Source organism: Diplotaxodon limnothrissa, linkage group LG3, assembly GCF_057381915.1.
Source record: "Diplotaxodon limnothrissa isolate DT_005_m linkage group LG3, D_limnothrissa_male_GT1.1, whole genome shotgun sequence".
NCBI lineage: Eukaryota > Metazoa > Chordata > Actinopteri > Cichliformes > Cichlidae > Diplotaxodon > Diplotaxodon limnothrissa.
Genome location: NC_140598.1, coordinates 36,834,090 through 36,857,761, shown reverse-complemented (window position 1 = coordinate 36,857,761; position 23,672 = coordinate 36,834,090). Strand labels below are relative to the sequence as shown.

Genomic DNA, 23,672 nt, shown 5'->3' with positions numbered 1-23,672 from the left:
CATTTTGTTTTTTATTTTCTCTGTATGCAAAATTAAAAATGAAGATTACATCAAAACAATCAGCTCCTGCATTGAAACTACTGGCAGAAAATGGCCCTGATGTACAAACATATTTGCATAAATCCTTGCTAAATTCCCACATCTGACAGCTTTGACAGGCTCACAGGAGAAAGTGTCAGTCTGACTGACTGACAAGAACGTTTGCTCCTCGTTTACACAAGAGAACTTGAAAAATCAGGGGGTTTAAAAACACTTATAGCCAATACAAGGTCTGGCTTCAAACCTAGCACTTTGGATGAACTTTCTTTCTCTCTCTGATAATGATTTCTGTCACTACGTACTAGAGCAAGGCGATATGGCCAAAAATATTTATCACGATATACATTTGAAAATGTGTGATAACGATATAACTGACGATATAATTGACGATATAATTGACACGAGACAAAATACTTACAGAATATAACTCCACAACTTTATTAGTGCAAAAAAACCCAAACAAACCCCCCAAAGGAACCAAAACATCAGTGTATTTTCACTTAAACAAGCAGCTGTTTTTTTAAGTGCATTAAAGTTATATAAAAATTTAACAGTGCAAATGCAAATTCCTTGCTGACAGTTTAACCAAAAGGTTTTTCCAGTGGAATTGGCCGACATTTCCTCAGCATAACCATGTATAATATCCACAAAGAGGTTATACACACACACAATACGGTGATATTATGTTGAAGCACAGTACGTATCACTCCGCGAGACTCCTGCCTACGATAGCTGTAATGCTCCGACAATCCATCAAGCGGTGCGGGTTCGTAGCTTAGCAAAGTCGTACTGAAACATTTGACAGATTTTCAAGCACCATGTACCACATGAAATCGTTTCGAGGTCAGTAAACACAACCAGAATTCATACATAAGGAGCACCAGATTATAAGGGGCACTGTCGACTTTCAGAAAAATCAAAGGATTGATTTTAACCCTGGAGAACCAATGGGGTCAGAGCCGACCCCATTGGTTTTCTAGGGAAACCATGGGGTCAAATTTGACCCCATGGGTTCTCCAGGGTTAAGTGTGCCATATTTTCTGAAAAACACGGTAATAACGACGGCCCGCTAGCATGTGCTACCAAAAAATAGTGCTTTGTTGTGTATCTGATGGACGAAAGCCAAACCAGTTCCACACCACTGAAGTTGCAGCATTTTTACAAACCAATTTTGGTTCATCTGTTTCATTCAACGATCCGCTTTCGCGCTTCTTATTCTCCATCACTGCCACACTTTTTCCACCATGTGCGTATGTAAACAAAGGCACTGCACATGCGTGTTTTACCCGTATTCTATCGCGATATTTCATTTTCTTATTGTTGCCCAACATTATACCTGTATTACCATGAATGGTGTGATATGGCCCAGCCCTACTACGTACTACAGTAAAGAAAAAGCTACAAGAAACAAAAACCATCATGACATCAGAGTTTCAATAAAGAAGATACCAGCTCTATATTAAAAGTTAGGCTGAGCAAAAACTGAGAAAGAAACAAACTGAATCTTTTTTTTTTTCCTCTTCCAAGACACCGGATATGAAAGAACTGAACTACATTTTTCAGTAGCTGTGTCAACGTGCCGCAGGGAGACTTTACTGTAACCGGAAGGTCACAGATTCAAGCCTCCGTCCTGCTGATGAGCAGAAGAGTCCAGGAATGCTGCAGCTCGAGGAATGTGTGTGTATGACGCGCCGACTCGGCGTGGCCGGACCTGACTGGCTGGAATGTGACCGCATGCGCGCGCACACACACACACACACACACACACACACACACACACACACACACACACAGAGCGTGGGTATGAGGGTGTGTTAAGGTGTGTATAAGCAAAAGGAAGAAAGACTTGGAAGGCAAACAGAAAGACCAACTAACAAATTATATGTTAGATGTTCCGTTTTGTAGGTTTGTGTACCTGTGGTAGAAATGCACCGTATTGAACGAACTAGACCAGATGATGTCATTGATATTGGTGAAATTAAAATATACCGAGTGCATTTCTTAGGAAGGCACGAGTAGCATCCTCCAGGTCTGAAAAATGAAACCTGGAGATACAAAAAAGTGCAGTACCTCTAATGTCCACTTGAGGCCCACTCCAAAAGTAAGCCAACTCTAATAGAGTCCTGTGTTAAAAATGTCCACAGTCTAGTAAAAATGGACTTTAGCCATCATGCTAAAAAGTTACCAGCTTAACATAATGGGCATGGCGTCTTTGATTGGCAGCTGTCCCAGCACTGCTGCTAGCTGTCAGCGAGGCTTCCCCTGCTTTCAAGTGCCTGAACTGGACACGTTTGTGATGTTGGTGCCTGCTGGAGTGAAATGATCTAAAAATAAAAAAAATAATAATAATTTTTTTTTACAATACATATTTTTTTAGTCTACACTGATTAGCAGCTGTCTAACTAACCTGTTGGTGGATAAAGTGCTATTTAACCCTCTTGACCATATGTGTTAATTTCTGGCTAAAAACTCCCTACAGCAACGTTTTGACAACCAAATTTATTCATTTATTTAGTTTTAGTCTGAAACCAATAAGCTGCATTGTATAAAAGAAGCACCCATCCATCATTTATAGACAGAAGAAAGCTGACTCTCTGCCAGTTCTGTGCTTTGAAGTGGCTTCCTTTCTCACTTTGTGACGTCTACATCATGACAGAAAAATGGAAATTTCCTACATTTTGGCCCAGACATTAAAACGCGGCCTCCTCTAACAGTAATAAGATTTGGTTCATCCCTCCTGAAACTCACACAAGAGACACCACGTTTCAGACCCTGTACGAGCAAAGGAAAGGAAAAGTGTGTGTTCGCATACCAGACATGCCGTTGCAGATCTAATGTGCCTCCACTCATGCCAGTCATCTGACCCTAGTGAGGTCAGTGTGTCTGTCATGTGTCTTTCACAGACATTTTGAGTGAATAAGAAACAGACCGAGTGTGTGTCAACAAGGTCACACTAAATCGGTTTAAAAACTAAGATAAAACCTCTTCACTGAGCATTAAAGTGTATTAATATAATTCCAGTACAAGTGTGTGTGTGTGTGTGTGTGTGTGTGTGTGTGTGTGTGTGTGTGTGTGTGTGTGTGTGTGTGTGTGTAATCCTGTATACGTGTAGTAGTCTAGAAAAAAAAATGCTCTTAGATTACAGATCAGTGCCCTAGTTTTTCTGTCTGCTCCCTTACAAACACAAACATTTGTACATTGTGGGGACCCTCGCTGATATGGCCACTAACCATCACGCCTAAAAGCCTCGACTCAATTTTAAATTCAACCAAACCCACAGCATCTTTTAAGAAGTCAAATAGGCCCTTACAAAGACAGTCATGCATCGCCCATCAGCAAACTTGACTTAAAAGGAGAGAAAAAAAAAAAAAGGAACTGCTTTCACGTGTTTTGAACCGAATAAAAACCTAAATGTGCCCCCTAGAGGCCACAGAGAGAAATGCAAAACCAAACCATCAGTTGATCTTCGGGTGTCCCATCATCACACTAACAACTATACACTGTACTGGTTCTGCACCAGTATGACAGTGCATGTGTCTGTGTGTGCGTTAAGCCATCAGTTCCCATGGGACCAGACTTCATATCCCATGATCCCGCAGTTGTGAGAAGAATCTGAGGAATGTTGACTGCTGCACATTCCCACCCACACCTCCCTCTCGGTGTGTGCGTGCTGTGTGCCTATCTTTGTGATGACTAATTTAGTTTGAGTCCTTGGGATTGAGGACATCATTATCAGCTACGAGCATGATGGGATATCTGATGTTCTCACTGCTGCTAGACAGCACGTTTTTTCATTTTTGTATTCGAAACTAATTCATGACATGTGAGATTAAAACATGTGACTCAGGACAGGTTGACTTGATCAGCCTGAAGCTTTTGGCTGATGGCATATAAAAGGTGCTTGAAGCTACTGTGAGGTCACAGGCGGGTTTGTGGACTCTTGATTTGAACATTTTGGCAATCGAGATCAATTTTTAAAAATAAACTCATATTCTACTACTTTATAAATCACAAATATAAGCCACAGACTGAGATGCTTTACCATCTGCAGTATCGTCACTATTACAAACATGATCATAATTTACAACTCCGACTCAGACTCTTGACTTAGAGCCGAAACTCATCAGGAAAACATCACCAAGGTTGTGCATCCAAAGCTTCTTTCAACCATTATCTTTAGGGGTCGCCAAAGCAACCCACCTCACCCTATCCCAGCATCCTCCTCTGTCACACCAACCCTCTGCGTGTCATAATTCACTGCATGCATCCATCTTCTCTCTGGTCTTACGCTTGGAAGTTCCATCGCGTTTTTGTTGTGTATCCAAATCATAGACCATAGCTAGTCTCGCTACCATCGTGTAAGCCTTCCCTTTCGCTCTCGCTGCGATCTTTCTCTCACAAATCACCCTGAAACCTGTCTCCATCATGCCTGCACTCTCCTCTTCACCTCTCTTTTGCACCAAATGCTATTGGATCGTTGACATCAGCTATTTCCCTGTTGTTCCCACATGTATTCTGTCTTGCTTCTACTCACTCTCCTTACCCTTCACTCCAGAGTTTACCTCGACCTCTAGGCTCAATTCGAAATGTCATCTGCCAACATCATAGTCCACGAAGACTCCTGTCTGATCTCATCTGTCACTCCTGCCGCACACCTCACCCCAGCCCCTGGCACCACACTTTCTCTGCCTGTTCTTCATGCAGCACTACAGTTCATCTGCTCTCTCTGACTCCACAAAGACACAGAAACTCCTTCTGACATTCTCATATATCAGCATGATGCCATAATGCTGCTCACAGATCATTATGGCATCATGCTGAGATTTGATTTAGTACGTACTTAATCTAGTATGTGCAAACAATCCCCGTAAGTCGAAAGCTCCACCTTCACACCGCTCTGAAAAGTTTCAGAAACTGTTTTTCTACTTCTCATTTACATAGTGTAAATAAAATGTGTATATGTGTAAACTTACACACACAAAGGGCATTTCAAACCCTTTGTGTATACACACACACACACACACACACACACACACACACACACACACACACACACACACACACACACACACACACACACACACACACACACACCTCTGCATCGGTGTTTCACTCACTACACATCTCTATCAGGTGTATTTCATTCACACTGAGGAGATAAAGTGTGCACTGGCGCCACCTGCTGGATAATTGCAGAAGAAGCAGGAACTCATAAGTATAAAAATATATTGGCAGCAGTAGAAGAAACACTTTTATAGTTTAAAAGTATAAATATACCAATCAGTAAATGGACTTCAAGAGAAAATAAAGATCCTACTGATTTATTCTGTTTGAATGAGACCATCCTCCACTGCTGTGGACCTACTGTGAACACAGTGTAATTACACATGATGTAACAGAACAGACAGAGCTCATTAAAGCGCCTCTCACATTTTAGGATATTTCACCATATTGGATTATACAAAAGCTGCAAGGTACAAATCGTAAGCAAATTGGGATATTTATCCATATATGCAAACTGTATGAACACTGACCTTTAGCCAATTACAGCAGCAGAATATGATGGGGCATCAAGGCATCTTCAAAAACACTTTAAATATCTGAATGAGGTTTTATACTGGACGACTGTTAAAATAGTTGAAATTTTTAAAATGTCGTTCTTTATCCCAACGTGTTCATGAATAATCCTTAAAGTCCAAATCTGCTGTCTCTTTTTACAAATGTGTCAGGCTTTTCAATCATTTGTCAGAGTTTCTAAATTCTCCAGCTCTTTGTTTCCCCGAAGATCTAAAACTGAGGTGGTGAGTATTAGACTGACCCACAGAGGAGCCACTTTATGGGCAAACCTCCAGTCTCAAATAATGAGAATGATCCTTTAATCCAAATACTGAAAATATACATGATTAAGTTCTTCTTTGTATTCCCTTACCCCTGACTCCTAACCATTCACTGCCTCTCCCTGATCCTGGTTCTGTTGGAGGTTTCTTCCTGTTAAAAGGCAGTTCTTCCTTCCCACTCTCACCACGTGCTTCTCATTGGGCAGGGGTGACCAAACATTATACTAAGAGCACCACTGGAAAATCACTCAGGGGTCCTTTTTTAAGCATAAGAATTATACTACTATGCTGCCACCATGAGATAAAAACAGAAATTACACACAATAGGGTGAATTACACTTTATTAAGCACGGTGGCACAGTGGTTAGCACTGTTGCCGCACAGCAAGAAGGTCCTGAGTTCAATTCCACCATCAGCCCCTTTTCTGTGTGGAGTTGGTGTGGGTTCTCCCTGGATTCGCCGGCTTCCTCCCACAGTCCAAACACATGCAGTTAGTGGGGATAGTTAATTGATTAATCTAAATTGCCCATAGGTGTGAATGTAAGTGCGAATGGTTGCCCTGCGACCGACTTGCAGCCTGTCCAGGGTGTACCTCGCCGCTCGCCCTATGACAGCTGGGATTGGCTCCAGCGTCCCCCGCGAAGGAGAAGCAGAAGCTGATCGATGGATGGATGGCTAATTATATTTATGGTGGCGAGCAATACACAATATATTTTGAATTAGGAACGACAGGTCATATAAAATCTGACCTAGAGTGATGATTGGCCACCCAGCTGGACTTTGGACAAGCCTGTCAAAGAGGGAATCTGAGTGTTTGGGTCCTCTTGCTAACAGTAGGGCAGGTGTGTCAAAATAAATCCCGCACATCACCTTTCTAGCGCACATGACACACAAGTGCTTAATCAAACAGAAGCCTGAAAATGATCAAGTTTACTAAGATAAAAAAAAATACTGTGGGTCCTACCTTAAGTTGCAGATGAGCCTCAGGTGACGCCAGCTCCCCTTCCTCCTCTCTCTCCTCAGCATTTGCCGCCTCCTCCTCCTCATTTTCTTCTTCTGCCGCCTCCTCCTCTCCTTCCATCTCTCCATCCTCCTTCCCCTCCCCTCCACTCTCTGCCTGTCCATTATCCTCATTGGTTGGTTCAAACTGGGTGGTGCCAAAGGGCTCTGAAGGGCAGGACTCATCCTCAACAGTTAGGATGGCGACTCTGACCTCCTCTTCATCCTCGCCCCCCCTTCCTTGATGAGGGGAGGAGATGAAGGGAAAAGAGGTGAAAGAGGAAGAGGCAGAGATTGGGGTGTGTCCATTAATCAGCTGACTTTGAGCTTCATCTCTGGGAGAAGCCTTCATCAATTCTGTTTCCTTTCCCTCATCTTCCTCCTCCATCTTTATCCCCGATTTAGGTTTAAGAGAACCATCCCTCTGTTCCCCTCTTTCTCTCGCCTGCTCATGTATCGTCTCCTCCTCTCCCTCCTCTCTCCTTTCTCGATGTCGTCCCTCCATCGATCGTCTACTCTTTCTTCTTAACCAGCACAGGAATGTAGAAGCATCCTGAAAAGATAACAGGGATCAAAACATCATCATCAACAAAAACCGCAGCACAAACCTCCACTGAGGCAGCTCATTGTCTGGGCAGGATTTACTTTGAAGGGAATATTGTCATTATCTATTTATTCATTTAAGTTTTTTTCCTTTTTAAACTATAAGAAGTTTGCACTTGTTCGTACTGCCCCACAAAGTGCAGGCTTTTAAAATCTAGCCTGTTTAAACCCATTTTAATGCACTTTTAGCTGTTTATGGCATTCTTATCGCATTGACTTTCAATCTATTGACCTTAAAGGAAAGATCAGAGGTCAAATGTAACAATACTTTATGTCTTTATATCGCACTTGCTATACATTGACCATACATACCAGACTACATAAGAATATTAGTTTTTAAGTTGTAAGCGTATTCTGTCCATTTTTCCATGAATAAAACATTAATGTAAGGTCACACAGACAGAGTGGGAACGTATTTGGTTCTTTTAAATATCTTCTTAGAACATAAAAAACTGGAATGTGTGTAAAAATTGGATTATAGTTCTGCTTTTGCAGTATTTTTATGCTGCCAAAGTATAAATATCTGAGAACAAATGGGATTCAGTGTGTGCCCAATGGGAAAAAATAAAGCAGGAGGTTTTTATTTCATCAACCTATGCCAATTATTGTGTCTCATAAGCTAAAGACAGAAAGTATTTTAATGAATGACAAACAGCAGGTTTATTTATCTTCAAAACACAAAAGCATAAAAAAAAACAAATTTTTTTTTTCAGTGGTTTCATATTGAAATTAGCTCATGGTCACATGTTTAAACAACACTTCAGTTTTGGTTTCCTTTCCTTCAGAATTCAGAACATTTGTCCATGCCTTATGTATTGATCACTTTAATAATAGTAATATCACTTTGTAACTTAGTTATATGAGTGCAGAATAGCATCACAAATTATGCTCTATCACACATACACTTTCCCAAAGGGACCATTGTATGGAGGTCAGAGACATCCAAGCGCTGCATGTCAGGAATTATTATTATTTTCACCATCATCACCATCATCATCATCATCTTGGAAAGAAGGGAGGCAACGGCTAAGTGAAAAACATAGTTGTAATTCTCTCGGAAGGGAAGGTTTTAAGGATGAGCTGAACTGAAGGTTCAGGCTCACATGATGTGTTGTGTTTTTGTCTGTGTATGTGGATAAAAGAGGTCAGAGCGGCGGCCCATCTTTAGAGACCACTTTGGCGTTTGACTAGAGATTTCACCATATTGCAATATGTAATTGAACCCACGTCAAAAAGCTGCTAAGCAGGTGTTTGCAGTTTATTTTAAAACTCTCATGACAGATGTTTTTGTGATTGAGCCCCAGTGACCCAATCCTCTTACGTACATCCATGGCCAAAAACACAAATGAAAATAAAACACACGAGTAATCAATCATTAAAAACGTATGAACATCCATTCCTAAATACAGAAAAGTCCATGGAAGCACCAAAGTTCATCTCCTCTCTTTAGATCCTCAAAGAAAGAGAAATTCCTCCAGACCTTCTCTTTGCTTCATGAACACTCGAAGCAAACACTCATTTAATTTTTCCACCAAACAAACTTAAATCATGCCCCTTATATAACATTTGGTTTTAAAATATTTTTTTTCTTCAAACGGAACAAAAAAACCAAACAAACACTTTTTTGACAAATTAAAAGCTCACTATAAGAATCTTTCTATTAAACAGTGAAAGAGTTTTCCTCTGCCATCCTCACCTCGAAATGTTATAAACCCTTCTTTGTTGAAAGCCCGCCACTAACATGAGATCTTGTTTTTCTCTAATCAGTGCCTCTAAAGTATGACGGGTGATCTATGCAGAGAGGAAACACCACAAAAGTGAGCTCTCAGCAGGAATAGAGACCAAAGAAACTAAAAACTAAAATTAACACTTTAACCTGTCCCCAACTTGATGACTTCTTTTTATTTCAATTTGACAAACTCTGCAGTGGCTCCGACACAAAGTCCAGCATGGAGCGGCTGAGTGAATGTGGTCTGGACTCTGGAGGAGAGTCACTAAAGCTGCTAACATGGTGTTTTTCTCCAGGACAGGCCTCGGTGTGAAAGTCTTCCTGCACTGAGGGCAGCTGTGGATTCCCTTCCTGTCCTCTTCATCAAAGTGGGCTTTAATACAGTTCCTGCAGTAGCTGTGTCCACAGGGAATAGTCACCGGATCCTTCAGTAGATCCAAACAGATGGAACAGTTTAATTCTTTTCTATACAATCAGAGCAGATTTATAAATGTTGAATTCAGTTTTTGTGTGATAAATTTTCAGTTACCAGTGTTTCGCTTTAGTAAAATTACCATGAGATCGCTTTCTACTTGTTAGAGATGCTGTTTTCTGCACTTTTTCCCTTTTAAGGCATAAACATTTTATCCCTTGTGGCCCATTTGGGTAGTGCTTTACTACATGTGAACGCTCTTAAGGAGTGGTATTAGATTGATGCACCTCCTTAGCAGATTTGTTTTAGAGGAATTTGCAGCCAGCTATTTTACCCTTTAATCTTTATTTATCTTCTAATATATCTCCTGTTCTTGATTGCATAGCCCACACCAAATCACCGTACCACATTCTCCTACACTATGCCATAACTATGTACCATCCATCTAAATGTAAATAAACTCCAGTCTTACAATTTACTCCTGGATTTCAGCCTCTCCTTCTGACTGAGGATAACTATTGTAGCAAAATCCAGCACTGAACTGAATAACAGCATTCTGTACAAGAAGAGTTGTGTAAGAGCCAATTAGCACATGTGCAGAGCTACAGAAATCACCTGAAAACCTATGGAGAGAACTAAAGGTCAGAGTTCACAGAAGGGGCCCACAGAACCTTTGAAGTCTGTGTGGAAGGGCCAAAATCACACCAGCTGTATATAGTAACTATTTTTAGAAAATATGCGGACAGAGTGGAACTACAGAGTTTCAGGTAAAAGAGGGAGGAGTTATCAGGGTTTCAATTTTGAGCCATCTTTTAATATAGAAGAGCGCATTTAAAACACCAGTGAACACAATTCTTAGGCTGTAAATGTTAATTTCAAAGTAATGAACAAAATAGAAGTTAAATCACTATACTTACAATATTAAAAGGTCATTATGCAAAAGACAGGTTAAATAAATCAACACATAAATAAAGATTCAGTTAAACTCTATAGTGTAGTATGGTGTAATATGGTGTAAGGTAAAGATCGTACAATAATACAGAGAAAATAGAAATCCTCAACAATTAGATGACCTCCTATGAGCAAGCACTTTGACAGCAGTGGGATGGAAAAAAAAATCCCTTTTACCAGGAAGAAACCTCCAGCAGCAGCAGGCTCAGGGAGGGGCGGACATCTGTAGCAACTGGTTGGGGTGAGGGGAGGAAGACAGGGCAAAGACACGCAGTGGAAGAGAGCCAGAGATTAATAACTAATGATTAAATGCAGAGAGGTGTAAAAGACGTGTTAAAACAGGTGATTGAAAAAGAAACAGTGCATCATAGAAGCCCCAGCTTCAGGCCTTCACAACTAAGGGAGGATTCAGGGTTACACAATCCAGCCCTAGCTGTATGCTATGCCATATCTTCCTGCACTGAGGGCAGCTGTGGATTCCCTTCCTGTCCTCTTCATCCCAGAAACTTTTAATACAGTTCCTGCAGTAGCTGTGTCCACAGGTTGTAGTCACCGGATCCTTCAGTAGATCCAAACAGATGGAACAAGAGAAGGTTTCTCGGTCGAGCTGAACTTTCTGTGCCATTTCTCCTCTCAGTGTCAGTGACTGTGTGAGTTTCTCTGGGATCCAATGGAAAATATTTGTAATAGTTGTACAGACTGGAGCTGCTATGTTTCAAGTAAAAGTGGGAGTTTTGTTAAAGGAGTGGTTTGAAGCATACACTGCATATTTAACCCTTGTTATACAAGAGAGCACCTTTAAAATGCTGGTCAGCACATTATGTACAGTATGAAAATTCTAATGAAATATGAGTGAAATCAGTCACATGTGCTTGTAACAACTGACATTTAATGGCACCAATCACAACAATCGCCCCCACAACAACACCCAAAGCCAAAATACACTGATTACTGTAGCTAAAGAAGATATTTAAAACTTTTAAACAACTTCTGCAACGAATCCAACCACTAAAACTACACCAACACTTGTGACAAAAGAATGTCTTACATGAAGCACCTGCTACAAACAACAGCAGCTCCAGCGATCAGACAAACCAACATCAAGCATCAAGTCAATCTGGCTTCTGCAACTAAAATGACCACTACAACTTACAACAGCATCCAAAACATGGCAACCATCCGCAACTAAGAAGAACATCAAAACAATTAAGCAAAGCAAATCTTTAACCTCACAACTTCTGAGCCAATTAGTGAACCTACAGCACCAATTACAAAGCACATGGCACTCTGCAATCTATTTGTGTAATTTCACCAACACCAGCAATCAAATTCAGATCCTACAACAAAATCCCAGAATTATTCAAGACCTTTTCTGCTAAACACCAGAAACAAATTTCTTTCCATGTTGCACAAACACTTATTCGAACATCTATAAGTAAATATAATTTAAGATTTAAAGCATTTAATCCCAAATAAAGTCAAAGATATTGTGTTGTGATGCACGCTCAATCGTCCAGCTGTCCATCTGGACGTAGCATTTCATCACTCATCCAAGTGACTTCTTCAGTCTCTGCTGACTCCAGGTTTCCGAACATTACCGTTCATACTTGTATAATGAGACTCAAATCCTGCCTGCAACAAGTGTGTGTTTTGATAACTACCCATATGATGTCGTACTTCAAACTGCCCGCAGCTAAAAAATATCGGGTATCTCTATAGTTAACATCGATATCTCCGTCACTTTTACAACCACCCTGTTTAGCCACTAAAAAAAATCAATACGACTATGTTAAAAGCTTTAAACCGAGACGGACTTACGTTTTGAGCTTTCCTCTCGCTCTTCGGACTTTAAAATTTAAAAACCGGCATTTTCTTCTTTGTTTATTCTTCACAGCAGCTTCAGCGTTTCCGCTCCAAACAAACACCTCGGCTCTGAAGATGTCTCCAGAGCGTTGAAATTACACACTTTCCGCTTCTACAAAACCTCAAACCTCAGAAAAACTAAACTTTATCCCGTTCTCCTGTCTCCCTTTTACGCATGAAGCTTTGTTTGGCGCGGTTTGATGACGTCAGGCGCCTGAATTACATAACGCTCCGCCATTGTCCAATCAAACGCCTCACAGCTTCCTCTGTGTGCTGACGTCTCGTTGTGAAAATCTGTTGTTTAGTTTACTGTGGAAAAACAAAATATCTGCAAACCTGCAGCTCTCAACCATTATAATAATGGTGGCATAACTTTTTAAAAATTACATTTAGTTATCTAATAATACACTAATACTAAATACTCTTATACCAAAGCCTGTTTATTTCAACCCACAAATGCATTTTCCTCACAGATGTGGCTCCATTTAAGGTTTCACAGAGCTGTAAACAATGGTGTGAGGTTCATTGCCAAGAAGCACTGTTACAAAAAATAAATGACCAAACACAAATGTCCTGATTTTATAATATATATGAGACTGATATCAGGACCAGAGCAGATGGACTAGACGCCAAGCAACTTTGATGGGGTGAAATTAGACTGAGCTCACTTTATTTCATTACAAAAAATGAAGAAAAACAGAGAGGAAGATTAATGCTTCCACCTTTACAGCCTGCACAACAAATTCAAGCATAAAGAACCTGTCTGAAACCACAACATGAACCTGTAATAACTGTACATGCAAAGTACACTCACTGCAAATTTGTTTTGCATGTCTCAAGTGAGAATTGGGATAACACATTTTTTTGTTTAGTTTTTTAACATACAGATTTAAATATTTGCTCCACGTCTGACAATGTTCATGTAAAGTTTCCTTCAGATTGGCCCACCATAATTGGTTGATTTGAGATTTACCTATTATATACATATATACAAAGATGAAGGGTAAGGACCTTGTGTAATACAGCTAGCACCCCCATAGCAAATTGTAACATGTATATGGTAGGAAGCGAGGGCTGGGAGACTCTGTGATACAACTTGTACCACTAATCTTAACCTGATTTACAAAGAGGACCTTTCAAGTTAGCATATTTAAGAATATTCTATATTACAGCCTGCAAATCTAAATCTACACTGATGTTCTTCATTCTTGTATGTGACTGCATCTCCCCTCTCTCTCCACTCCACCTCCCAGTAACAACGTCCAGTCAGAATCTCTCCACACAGAACCTGCCAACATAAAGCAGCGGAGGACGGTGATTTCATTATTACTGTGTATGTGAAAGATTAGCTGCCAAACAGAACAACTTACAACAAATGAAAGCTAGTCAGCATAGTGACAAAATCACCGAACATCTGTGAGCTCTACGGGTGACCACGTGTGGCTCGTTGGTCTAGGGGTATGATTCTCGCTTTGGGTGCGAGAGGTCCCGGGTTCAAATCCCGGACGAGCCCGAATTGCTTTCGGATGCTTTATTTATGTCATAGTTATGGATGAAAATGTCTAATTTCAACTGAGGAATCCTTTAACATTTATATCATATTTAAGTTAAGCTTTTGCAAAGTTAACTTGTATAACTCAAACATTAATTAATTAACATAAATGATGTACTCAAAAAAACTCATTCAGTCATTAATTGACTAATAAGACATTCATTGGTGTGTCAGAAAGAAGATAAAGAGGTCATGATACAAATAAGTGATGCCATTTTAAAACACACTTTAACTATACAACAAAAGTTCAAACTGTTCTGATAATGCGAGGACGTTGCTGTGACTTATACAGTGTCTGCTTATTTTTATCTCTTCTCTAAAAAGCATCAATAATATTAGCTTAAACCCCTTGAAATTATTAGCTAACTTTAACCTTCTGATCCACTAGTCTGCTGGTATATCGCGAGTCGCCAGCTGAGAAGCTGATGAACTTTATTATTTTTATTTTTTTAACGATTTTTGTTCCTATTCTGATCTAATTGGGCTTCAGTGTTTCGGTACAGCTGCAGATCCAGGTGACAGCAAATCAAAATGATGTCACCTGTGAGTGTCCAGCTATTGTTATACACCGATATGGATCAGTTCATGTTGTTTTTTCCCCCCACTGTAACATTTAACAAGGACTGAGAGAGGAGGACAGAGAGGGAGAGAGCAAAGAGAAACAGGTAAGAGTGGACATGTGGTCAAATTCACCTCAAATGATAAAGCTGTAGATTCTGTTAACCCACATTCAGTGATGATGATTTGACATAACTAAGCCGTGTGTTGTCCTGTTAACAATCCCAAATCCCAAACTGCTCTTGTAATAATTATTATGAGATTATATTTTTGTCATTTACCAGCAAATACAATTCTAGTTTAGTGAGGAGGATGAAGAGAGAGAGGTTGTACAAGAACAGGAAGAACGAGGAGAAGATAGTGAAGTTAGCTGGAAAACTACAATTATTATTCACAAAGTAATTTTTCATGTTGGCATCTTGTACAGGTTGGTGGAGTGGCAGGGTGATGCTACTTTAAGTGTTTGACGATTTGACGGATATAACGAGACCCAAGGGAAGCGAAACTCAATACATTCACGTAGGACACAGGCCTTCAAAGTAAAACAGGAAATGTAACATAGATGCAGACTTGACAAGGGGAGACAGAGCAACTAAGAAACACAGAACAATAACAAGGAGACACAGAGGGCGGCTACTAAAAAATACTGAAGAGAATACAAGAAAGCCGAACTAAGACACTAGACTACTGGGGCAACAAAGAGAACTAAGATCGTAATACAAAAACTCAGAGACACAAGGAACTCAAAACACTGGGTCACCGACCCAGGACCGTGACACCGCCCGCCTCTGTCATCTTATCCTTTTTGACACAACGTGAGAAGGGTTGACTACATTTGCAAACAGTATTGTAAATAACCCTAAATACTTTTATTTAGTTCCTTGCACTTCATTTTGGCACTTATCGCTGTTTCCTATCACCAGCTTTGTGTTTGAGTTTAGAAGCTTTTATTTTGCAGGGACGATTTCCCGTGAAACACTGTCGGCGTAGTTTTAGCATCAGTCCCTTGGAGATTTCTTTTGTCATTAGCAGCCCCCTTGATAGAGGCACATGGTAGTTTCATGACGTAGATAAGGACATGTTTATATGTTTTGTGTGACAGAGGCTACATTTGTTAAATTTTATGTTGAATCCTATTTTATGATGTAAGGTTTATGATTGTTAAGAGTGTAGATTTTTAACTTACACGCTGTTTCTGTGTATAAATCCCCAGCTCCTATGGTGAGGTTAATGGTTTACTGCCATTAAGCCTTCAAAACCTAATGAGTAAAGTGTCATCCTTCATTCGGTGGTTCGCTACAAGTATATTCCATATTAACTACGCCCCCTGCCCCCCGGAAGCTGATCAGCTTCCGTTAGTTTGCTCCGTTTCGAGTAGTGATGGTAAATTTGATTCTTTTTACTGAATCGGGTTTTAATGAGTCACTCACCAAAGTGAATCGGATATTTTGAGTCATTTGATTCACTGAGTCAGTTGACCAGAGAGTGCAAAAAATTTACATTTTCACTGAAACTTAACTTGTTTCTCTTTTCATGTATATCCTACTGCTAAGATGAATGATAAAAAAAAACAACTATTTTATAGAGCAAAAAAGAGCTAAAAAATTTCTAAAATTAAGCAATTTCCTATCAAAACTGCTTAATAAACATTTATTTTGTTTATTTTTATTTTATTAGTATTTTCCTTAAATGTGTTAAATATATATTTTCTCAACTAAATGTCCACTGAGCTGTGAGCCAGGGGGCGGTAATGCGCCTTAACATTGGTTGCCAACCAAGCAGAAGAAGAAGCTGTGAGCCAGGAGGGAGGGGGTGATGAGTGAGTGATTCGTTCACATGATTCAGCACAGGAAGGAAGGGGGTGAGTAGCTTAAATGTGCTGTTAGCATGTTAGCAGAGCGATGCTACTGTGAACTGAGGAGCTATTTTCTTGATGTGAGCTTCTACTCAGGGTTTTTTTCTTCCAGTTCAGAGCAGAAATTTTTTGTTACGATACTGGATGTTGTGTTTTTCTCCACAATTTTAATTATAAGCTAGATACATTGCTGCTAATAGCAACAGGGATGAGTCAGTGAGTCAGTGGGGCTTGTGAATCATGATTCATGAGTCAGTAAAGTGATTCTGGAGTATTGAACGATTCGTTCATGATTCGTGCAGCCTGTTGGTAAGTTGTGGAGGAGAAGTCCTCGCTCTTCTTTTTCTTTTGAACCTATAAAATTATAAAAGCATTTTTAAAAAAATAACTGACCTGTTTGTGATGTGTTCCTTGGCGTGTGCTAAAGAGATTGTTGTGCATGTTCACATTGTTTTTTGTTTGTTTTTTTACTGACGTGCAAGTTTAATCTGTTCAAACAAATCGTTGCGAAAGTAACCAGTGCAGCTCTTCAGAGACTTCAGCACTTCTAGCGTACAGGGGACGACAAGTAAGGACAGACATGGTGACAGTTCATATGTACCTAACATGTATGTAAGGTACATATGAACTGTCACCGTTATTAGGAAATCTCCTTGGGAAATCATAACATTTGATCAGAAATAAATAAAGAAGGAAAAAGGTGTTGGGAATGGTTTTCAGGGTGACGTGCAACCCTGTGCTCTCATGTAGTAGTATTATTTTTAAAAGAATAATTTAATGATTGTTTTGTCAAAGTGGTGAAAAAAGTGAGTAAATCCTTAAAAACTGACATTGTCCAAACATTTTAGGACCAAAGTACTAAAATTGAAAGCACTGAAGAAAAATCATACACAACATAGTACTTGTATATTGAATTTTATATCACCCTGATGCTGCATCAGATTTTATTTCCTTAATGCTGAGTGAATTTATAAGAAACGCTGTGATTTTAAAAGTGTGACCTAGAGCCATCTGGTGGACCTTGAATGTACTGCAGATGGGATCTACAAGAAGTCACAAGATAAATTTAAAAATATATTTTAAGTGTTAGTTTAGTTTAAATTGACATTAAATATTACTCTACTACTACTACTACAACTAATTATAATAATAATATAAAATTAACTAGAATAAAATAAATAAGTTCCATGTTTCCAACCAATATGATTCTTATCTTGATGCATGCTCAATCCAGGTAAGTAAATCGCAAAAAGTTGATTCTGTTCATCTGGACGTGGCGTTTTCAGAGCTACAAAATTCTTGTTAAACACTTTTTTTTGCATAAACAAACAGGTCTTAGGGTCCAGAAGTTCTAATCATTGTTATTTGCATGTCTAGCTTAGTTTGCAATGTAGCGTTGTGGTACCTTGCTCATTCATAATGTTCAATAAAAACTTGATGTTGACCTACTGTTGTTTGTGCTCCCTTGTTTGGATATACAGGTTAAAGATGTGTGAAACCAACATGTGGTCATGTTTCTGAGCTGATGGGCATCATTCACTACAGAAATGCATGTTTAGACCAGAGATCAAACTAGTTTCACCAAAACAAAAGAAACTCACACAGTCACTGACACTGACAGGAAAAATGGCACATAAAACAGTTCAGCTGGACCAAGAAACCTTCTCTTGTTCCATCTGTTTGGATCTACTGAAGGATCCGGTGACTACAGCCTGTGGACACAGCTACTGCAAGAACTCAAGAAATAAAATGTTGCATTTACTCCACCCAGTTATGTCAACCGGTTCCACATAACTGGGTTAGTGAAATATAAAATGTATGATACACTTAATTTGAACAACAAATTTTAAGTACATCTGTCAAGTTTTGGCTAATTAAATGAAAATCACAAGAATGGTGTTGTATTAACTAAATATCATAATGTTGATCTAACTAACATGTTGACTTAAATTGACAACACTAAATAAAATCTACTCAACCAAAACAAGCCCTACCTACTCTATAAAATAAGATGTTGCATTTACTCCACCCAGTTATGTCAACCGGTTCCACACAACTGGGTTAGTGAAATCTAAAATGTATGACGCATTTAATTTGAACAACAAATTTTAAGTACATCTGATAAATTGACTAACCCTAAACGAGCTCTAATGAAACTATAGGATTAAATTACTTACTCTATTTAAAGTAAATTGAATAAATCAAACACAATTTTATTCAGTTAACCCAACTTTAATAACACTTGGTGTAAAATGTGCTGAAGCAAACTTTGAGCTGTTCAAAATTCTAGATCAATGCCTTTTTCCTAAACAAAAATATCTTCACATATATGCAAGTGCATATTAAGTTCAGGAAGACATAATACAGAATGTAAAAATCAAGTTATTAAAACTGGAAAGTGTTGTGATTCCAACATTTTTAACATGACTTAATTTAAACTTGCTTTGGGTACAATGGAAAACTCACAATTCAGTCCTATAAACAACAAGTAGAAATGATTTTTAGTGGCATTTTTGTCCATATTTAAAAAAACTTTCAGTTTTTCAAAACTTAAAATGAAGTCCAAACTTAGGAGCAGTCTTGTTCAATGTAGCTGGATGGTGGTAAAAGTTCAACATGAACAAAGCATGCCAAAAGGTAAGAGGCCTTGCAGAAGTTCTTGCGGAATTCAAACTGAACCGTTTATAAAGTGCAAGGAGATGGGTTTGAGAATCTTGTAACCAGTTCAGTGTCCTCTATAGTTCAGTGCAGGCGGCTTCACTCAAGCAGTTTGTTTTTCAGAACTTGCACCTTCATGGATAGGTTGTTCCCATCCAACTCCATCAGCACCTTCTGAAGAAATTCAAATATGTATTTCATGTGCTTTGGGTACCTCAGATTTAGACTGTAGATTAGTCCAAGCAGGAGGGCACACCCCTTTGCCACATCACTAAGAGCTTTCAGCACAGTGTATCCTTCTATGATGACACCAATGTCCTCAGGTGTATCTGCAGAGTCTGCTCCTTCATGTCTGACAACACAGACTCCTAAAGTCAGCTGCTCCGTTTCTCTTCTTGCACTAAGATCCACATCCTTAAAATGAAAACAAGGTGGGGGGAAAAGCTAATTGCATATAGATACATATGAACAAATGAGCCCACCTTCAATTTACTATCCCAAATTAAAAACAAAAAAAACAAACAAACTGATCTTTCCCCTTTTCTAACTTACCAAGAATTCCTTGAACAGGTCATCTGGCTTTTTATTTAAGTAGACACAGATAGTTTTTAGAACGCATTCCCGTCGAGCATCAATGCTGATATTCTGGTGGGGATAAGAACTCAATGTGAGACAAGATTTTGGTTCTTTTCCACCTCTTCCCAAACCAAAGTCAAAAATATTAACAGATGACTGATTAGCGATGAGTAATTAAACAATGTTTGACAACTCACATTAGTGACATTCAGTGAGGTTAATGATTGGTTAGGCACTGACTCTTCTGAGTCAGATCAACAAATATATGAACACAAAACTAGAAGCTTTTCAATTTTGACAATACATGAAAGCTTTCACTTTTGCTTTAATCAATTCTAGACTGTTCAACAATATAATTATTAATTGTACCCCTAAAAATGTTAAAATGAAATAGAAGATTAGAACTCGGCAATATGGATTCAAAATCCTATCACAATATTTTCTGGTATTTATTACGATAACAAGAGTTACAATTAAAGATAACAGTAACCACAATCACATCTGAGCCACTTTTGTTGCATCTACTGACAGACAGAACTAGCTGACCAACGTAAATTGAAGGGGGGAACACACAAATTGTCACTTTGATAATCAATGGAACTGATACAAGGAGTTAAATGCATTACATATAGCTGTATTACACATAATGCTGCATTTTAATGACACAAGATAAATGCATGTCTTACACTTTAATCACTGATATTAACACTAAACCAGATATCAACACGGGGTAGAATTCCTTCAAACAATGTAGCAACTTATTTGATGCATGTTTCTAAAATACACTATACATATATTTCATTCTTCAAACGGATAGGATCGCTGGCGCTCCTGGTGCTCATTACTGACACCAGGGAGCATGCGCGGTAGATGTTGGGAGTAATTTTAAAGCTGCAGTTCTTAGTAGGCAAGTTGCAGCTTAACATGAATCGTAAAACATTTTGGGAAATTACACCGAAGTGGGCCCAATAATATTTATTAAATGCCTGACTACTAACACCTGTGAGAGGCATACAAGCTAGAATGCTAAAAAAAAAATTACCAGACATCATTTGTTTTAAAATAAAACATACAGAAGTACTCCCGAAAATGTCGGATGTTTATCATTTAGTACACATTAACCAAATTTGTCATCCTTAAATGGTTGTACTTACCAAATAATCCTCAAATGGCAATGGATTTTATCCATGCTGATTGCATCAACATGATGCAAGTTTCGGTTGAAAATGGCGGTTGTTCAAACTTCCACACTGCACATGTGCAAACTGAGAAGTACGGAGAGCCTGTTAGGACAATCCTCTTCAAATTAAAGTGCTGTTCATTTTAAATGAACTTTTTACATTGGATTTAATGTACTGCATTTTGTTGTATTGAAATATTGTGTTATTAATTAAAATCAAAACAATATCCTTGTGTTTAGAGTTAAAAATCAATTGGTGACATTAATTTTAACATAAAACGTTTACATAATGCTAGCAACATCAGTGTATCATTTCTTAGAGTGTACAAGTCAAACACAACAAGGATTTAAATTCAAGACTGGAATGACAACACAATCAAAACAGGAATCAGAAATCTATCTGAACAATAATCAGAAACTAAAAACACTGTGACAAAAGAAACTGAAATTCAGCAACTCAGTTTAAAACCAGGGATCATGACAAAGTGTCCAATAAGGTGATGTTTTTGTTTCTCTGTTTCACTGCCTCACTCATTATCAGTAATATAATAAAAAATTTATTTTCATTGCTTTTTTCATAAAGCAAATCTCTGTATTGATTTTTATGTCTTACTTATATGTTTATTGATGTTTGAATCCTTTGATCATTTGATAGACTGTTAACTCCATTTTTTGACTTTGAAAAAAAAATTTCAGAAGAAAAATGTCCAAAAATCATTTGAAACACAGCTGATTACAAAACAAAACAAAAAAAATGTAAAAATGAAAAAGGAGTTGTTTCAAAAGAGACACTCCAAGAAAAATTGACCCCCCCCCCCCCCCCCCACACACACACACACAAAAACTCTGTTAATTATGCTCTGTACAGAAAAGGGTATAAAACACAGTGTCTACTTTAAAGGGCTCCTATTCCTGGAATCACTCACAACCTGACCACTCCTTCCTCTTCTAAACATAGAAACTACTCTTTGTGCATGCATTTCCTCATTCTCTCCTCTTACGTATATAGATATATATCTAAGGGCTGACAGGCTCCATTCACTGCAGACACACATTAAGTTCAGACCTCAGGCTAGTTTCATTTCTACAAAACAGAAACTGAAACCGTCACTGTTACTGGCACAGAGAAATGGCAGAAAAAGGAGTTCAGCTGGATCGAGAAACCTTTTGTTGTTCGATCTGTTTGGATCTACTGAAGGATCCGGTGACTACAACCTGTGGACACAGCTACTGCAGGAACTGTATTAAATCTCACTTTGATGAAGAGGACAGGAAGGGAATCCACAGCTGCCCTCAGTGCAGGAAGACTTTCACACCGAGGCCTGTCCTAGAAAAAAGCACCATGTTAGCAGCTTTAGTGGAGCAGCTGAAGAAGACTGGACTCCAAGCTGCTCCAGCTGATCTCTGCTATGCTGGACCTGAAGATGTGGCCTGTGATGTCTGCACTGGGAGGAAGCTGAAAGCCATCAAGTCCTGTTTATCTTGTCCAGCCTCTTACTGTGAGAAACACCTCCAACCTCACTGTGATGCAGCTCCATTAAAGAAACACAAGCTGGTGGCCCCCTCCAAGAAGCTCCAGGAGAACATCTGCTCTCGTCGTGATGAGGTGATGAAGATTTTCTGTCGTACTGATCAGCAGAGTATCAGTTATCTCTGCACATTGGATGAACATAAAGGCCATGAAACAGTCCCAGCTGCAGCAGAAAGGACTGAGAAGCAGAAGGAGCTCGAGGTGAGACGACTAAACATCCAGCAGAGAATTCAGGAGCGAGAGAAAGATGTGAAGCTGCTTCAACAGGAGGTGGAGGCCATCAATGGCTCTGCTGATAAAGCAGTGGAGGACAGTGAGAAGATGTTCACTGAGCTGATCCGTCTCCTCCAGAAAAGAAGCTCTGATGTGAAGCAGCAGGTCAGATCCCAGCAGGAAACTGAAGTGAGTCGAGTCAAAGAGCTTCAGGAGAAGCTGGAGCAGGAGATCGCTGAGCTGAAGAGGAAAGACGGCGAGCTGGAGCAGCTCTCACACACAGAGGATCACAACCAGTTTCTACACAACTACCCCTCACTGTCAGCACTCAGTGAGTCTACACACTCATCCAGCATCAATATTCGTCCTCTGAGCTACTTTGAGGATGTGACAGCAGCTGTGTCAGAGACCAGAGATAAACTACAGGACATTCTGAGAGAGGAATGGACAAACATCTCACTGACAGTCACTGAAGTGGATGTTTTACTGTCACCACCAGAGCCAAAGACCAGAGCTGGATTCTTAAAATATTCACAAGAAATCACACTGGATCCAAACACAGCAAACACACATCTGTTATTATCTGAGGGGAACAGAAAAGCTATGTATACCAAAGAAGAACAATCCTATTCTGATCATCCAGACAGATTTACTGGATGGTTTCAGGTCCTGAGTAAAGAGAGTCTGACTGGACGTTATTACTGGGAGGTGGAGTGGAGAGGAAAAGGAGTTGAAGTAGCAGTCACATACAAGAATATCCGAAGAGTAGGAAAATCAGACTTGTGTTTTTTTGGATTCAATCAAAAATCGTGGTCACTGAAGTGTTATATCAACAAATATGAATTTTGGTACAACAAAATCCAAACTGTCCTCTCAGGTCCTCGGTCCTCCAGAGTAGGAGTGTACCTGGATCACAGAGCAGGTATTCTGTCTTTCTACAGCGTCTCTGAAACCATGACTCTCCTCCACAGAGTCCAGACCACATTCACTCAGCCGCTCTATGCTGGACTTTGGCTTTGTGAATCTGATGGCGTCTCTGCCGAGTTCATTAAACTTAAATAGACAGAAGTCATTGACAGAAAACTGGATAAATGTGTGTTTTAGTCTACAGTTTTT

The 23,672-nt window shown here is 39.3% G+C and overlaps 2 protein-coding genes and 1 non-coding gene across 5 annotated transcripts in view; 2 read left to right on the top strand and 1 right to left on the bottom strand.

Moving 5' to 3' along the window:
* LOC146635634 (F-box/WD repeat-containing protein 7-like) overlaps positions 1-12,613 on the bottom strand; it is a 43,745-nt gene extending 31,132 nt beyond the window's left edge. The window contains exons 1-2 of the mRNA XM_085348247.1: positions 12,389-12,613; positions 6,841-7,428 (exon numbers count right to left, since the gene is read on the bottom strand). Of these exons, the coding sequence (XP_085204373.1) occupies positions 6,841-7,380 (540 nt within the window). The 5' untranslated portion in view covers positions 7,381-7,428; positions 12,389-12,613. The remainder of the gene's footprint in view (positions 1-6,840; positions 7,429-12,388) is intronic.
* A 1,261-nt stretch (positions 12,614-13,874) lies between these two features.
* trnap-ugg (transfer RNA proline (anticodon UGG)) lies at positions 13,875-13,946 on the top strand. Its single transcript has one exon. It is a non-coding gene; the product is annotated as a tRNA-Pro (tRNA).
* A 7,980-nt stretch (positions 13,947-21,926) lies between these two features.
* On the top strand, positions 21,927-23,618 carry LOC146635632 (tripartite motif-containing protein 16-like). 3 transcript variants are annotated; one of them, XM_085348641.1, is made up of 2 exons: positions 21,942-21,976; positions 22,112-23,618. In XM_085348641.1, exons 1-2 carry the CDS (start codon positions 21,942-21,944, stop codon positions 23,616-23,618), a joined length of 1,542 nt encoding a protein of 513 aa, XP_085204767.1. The 3 variants fall into 3 exon arrangements, with proteins under 3 accessions (XP_085204772.1, XP_085204767.1, XP_085204777.1); XM_085348651.1 differs by having other exon boundaries at positions 21,942-22,174; positions 22,994-23,618; XM_085348646.1 differs by having other exon boundaries at positions 21,927-23,618.
* Positions 23,619-23,672: the final 54 nt, after the last annotated feature.

Bases quoted from the DNA above. Each gene is read 5' to 3' on its own strand.
- LOC146635632 (XM_085348646.1), top strand. From the start codon at position 21,942: ATGGCAGAAAAAGGAGTTCAGCTGGATCGAGAAACCTTTTGTTGTTCG.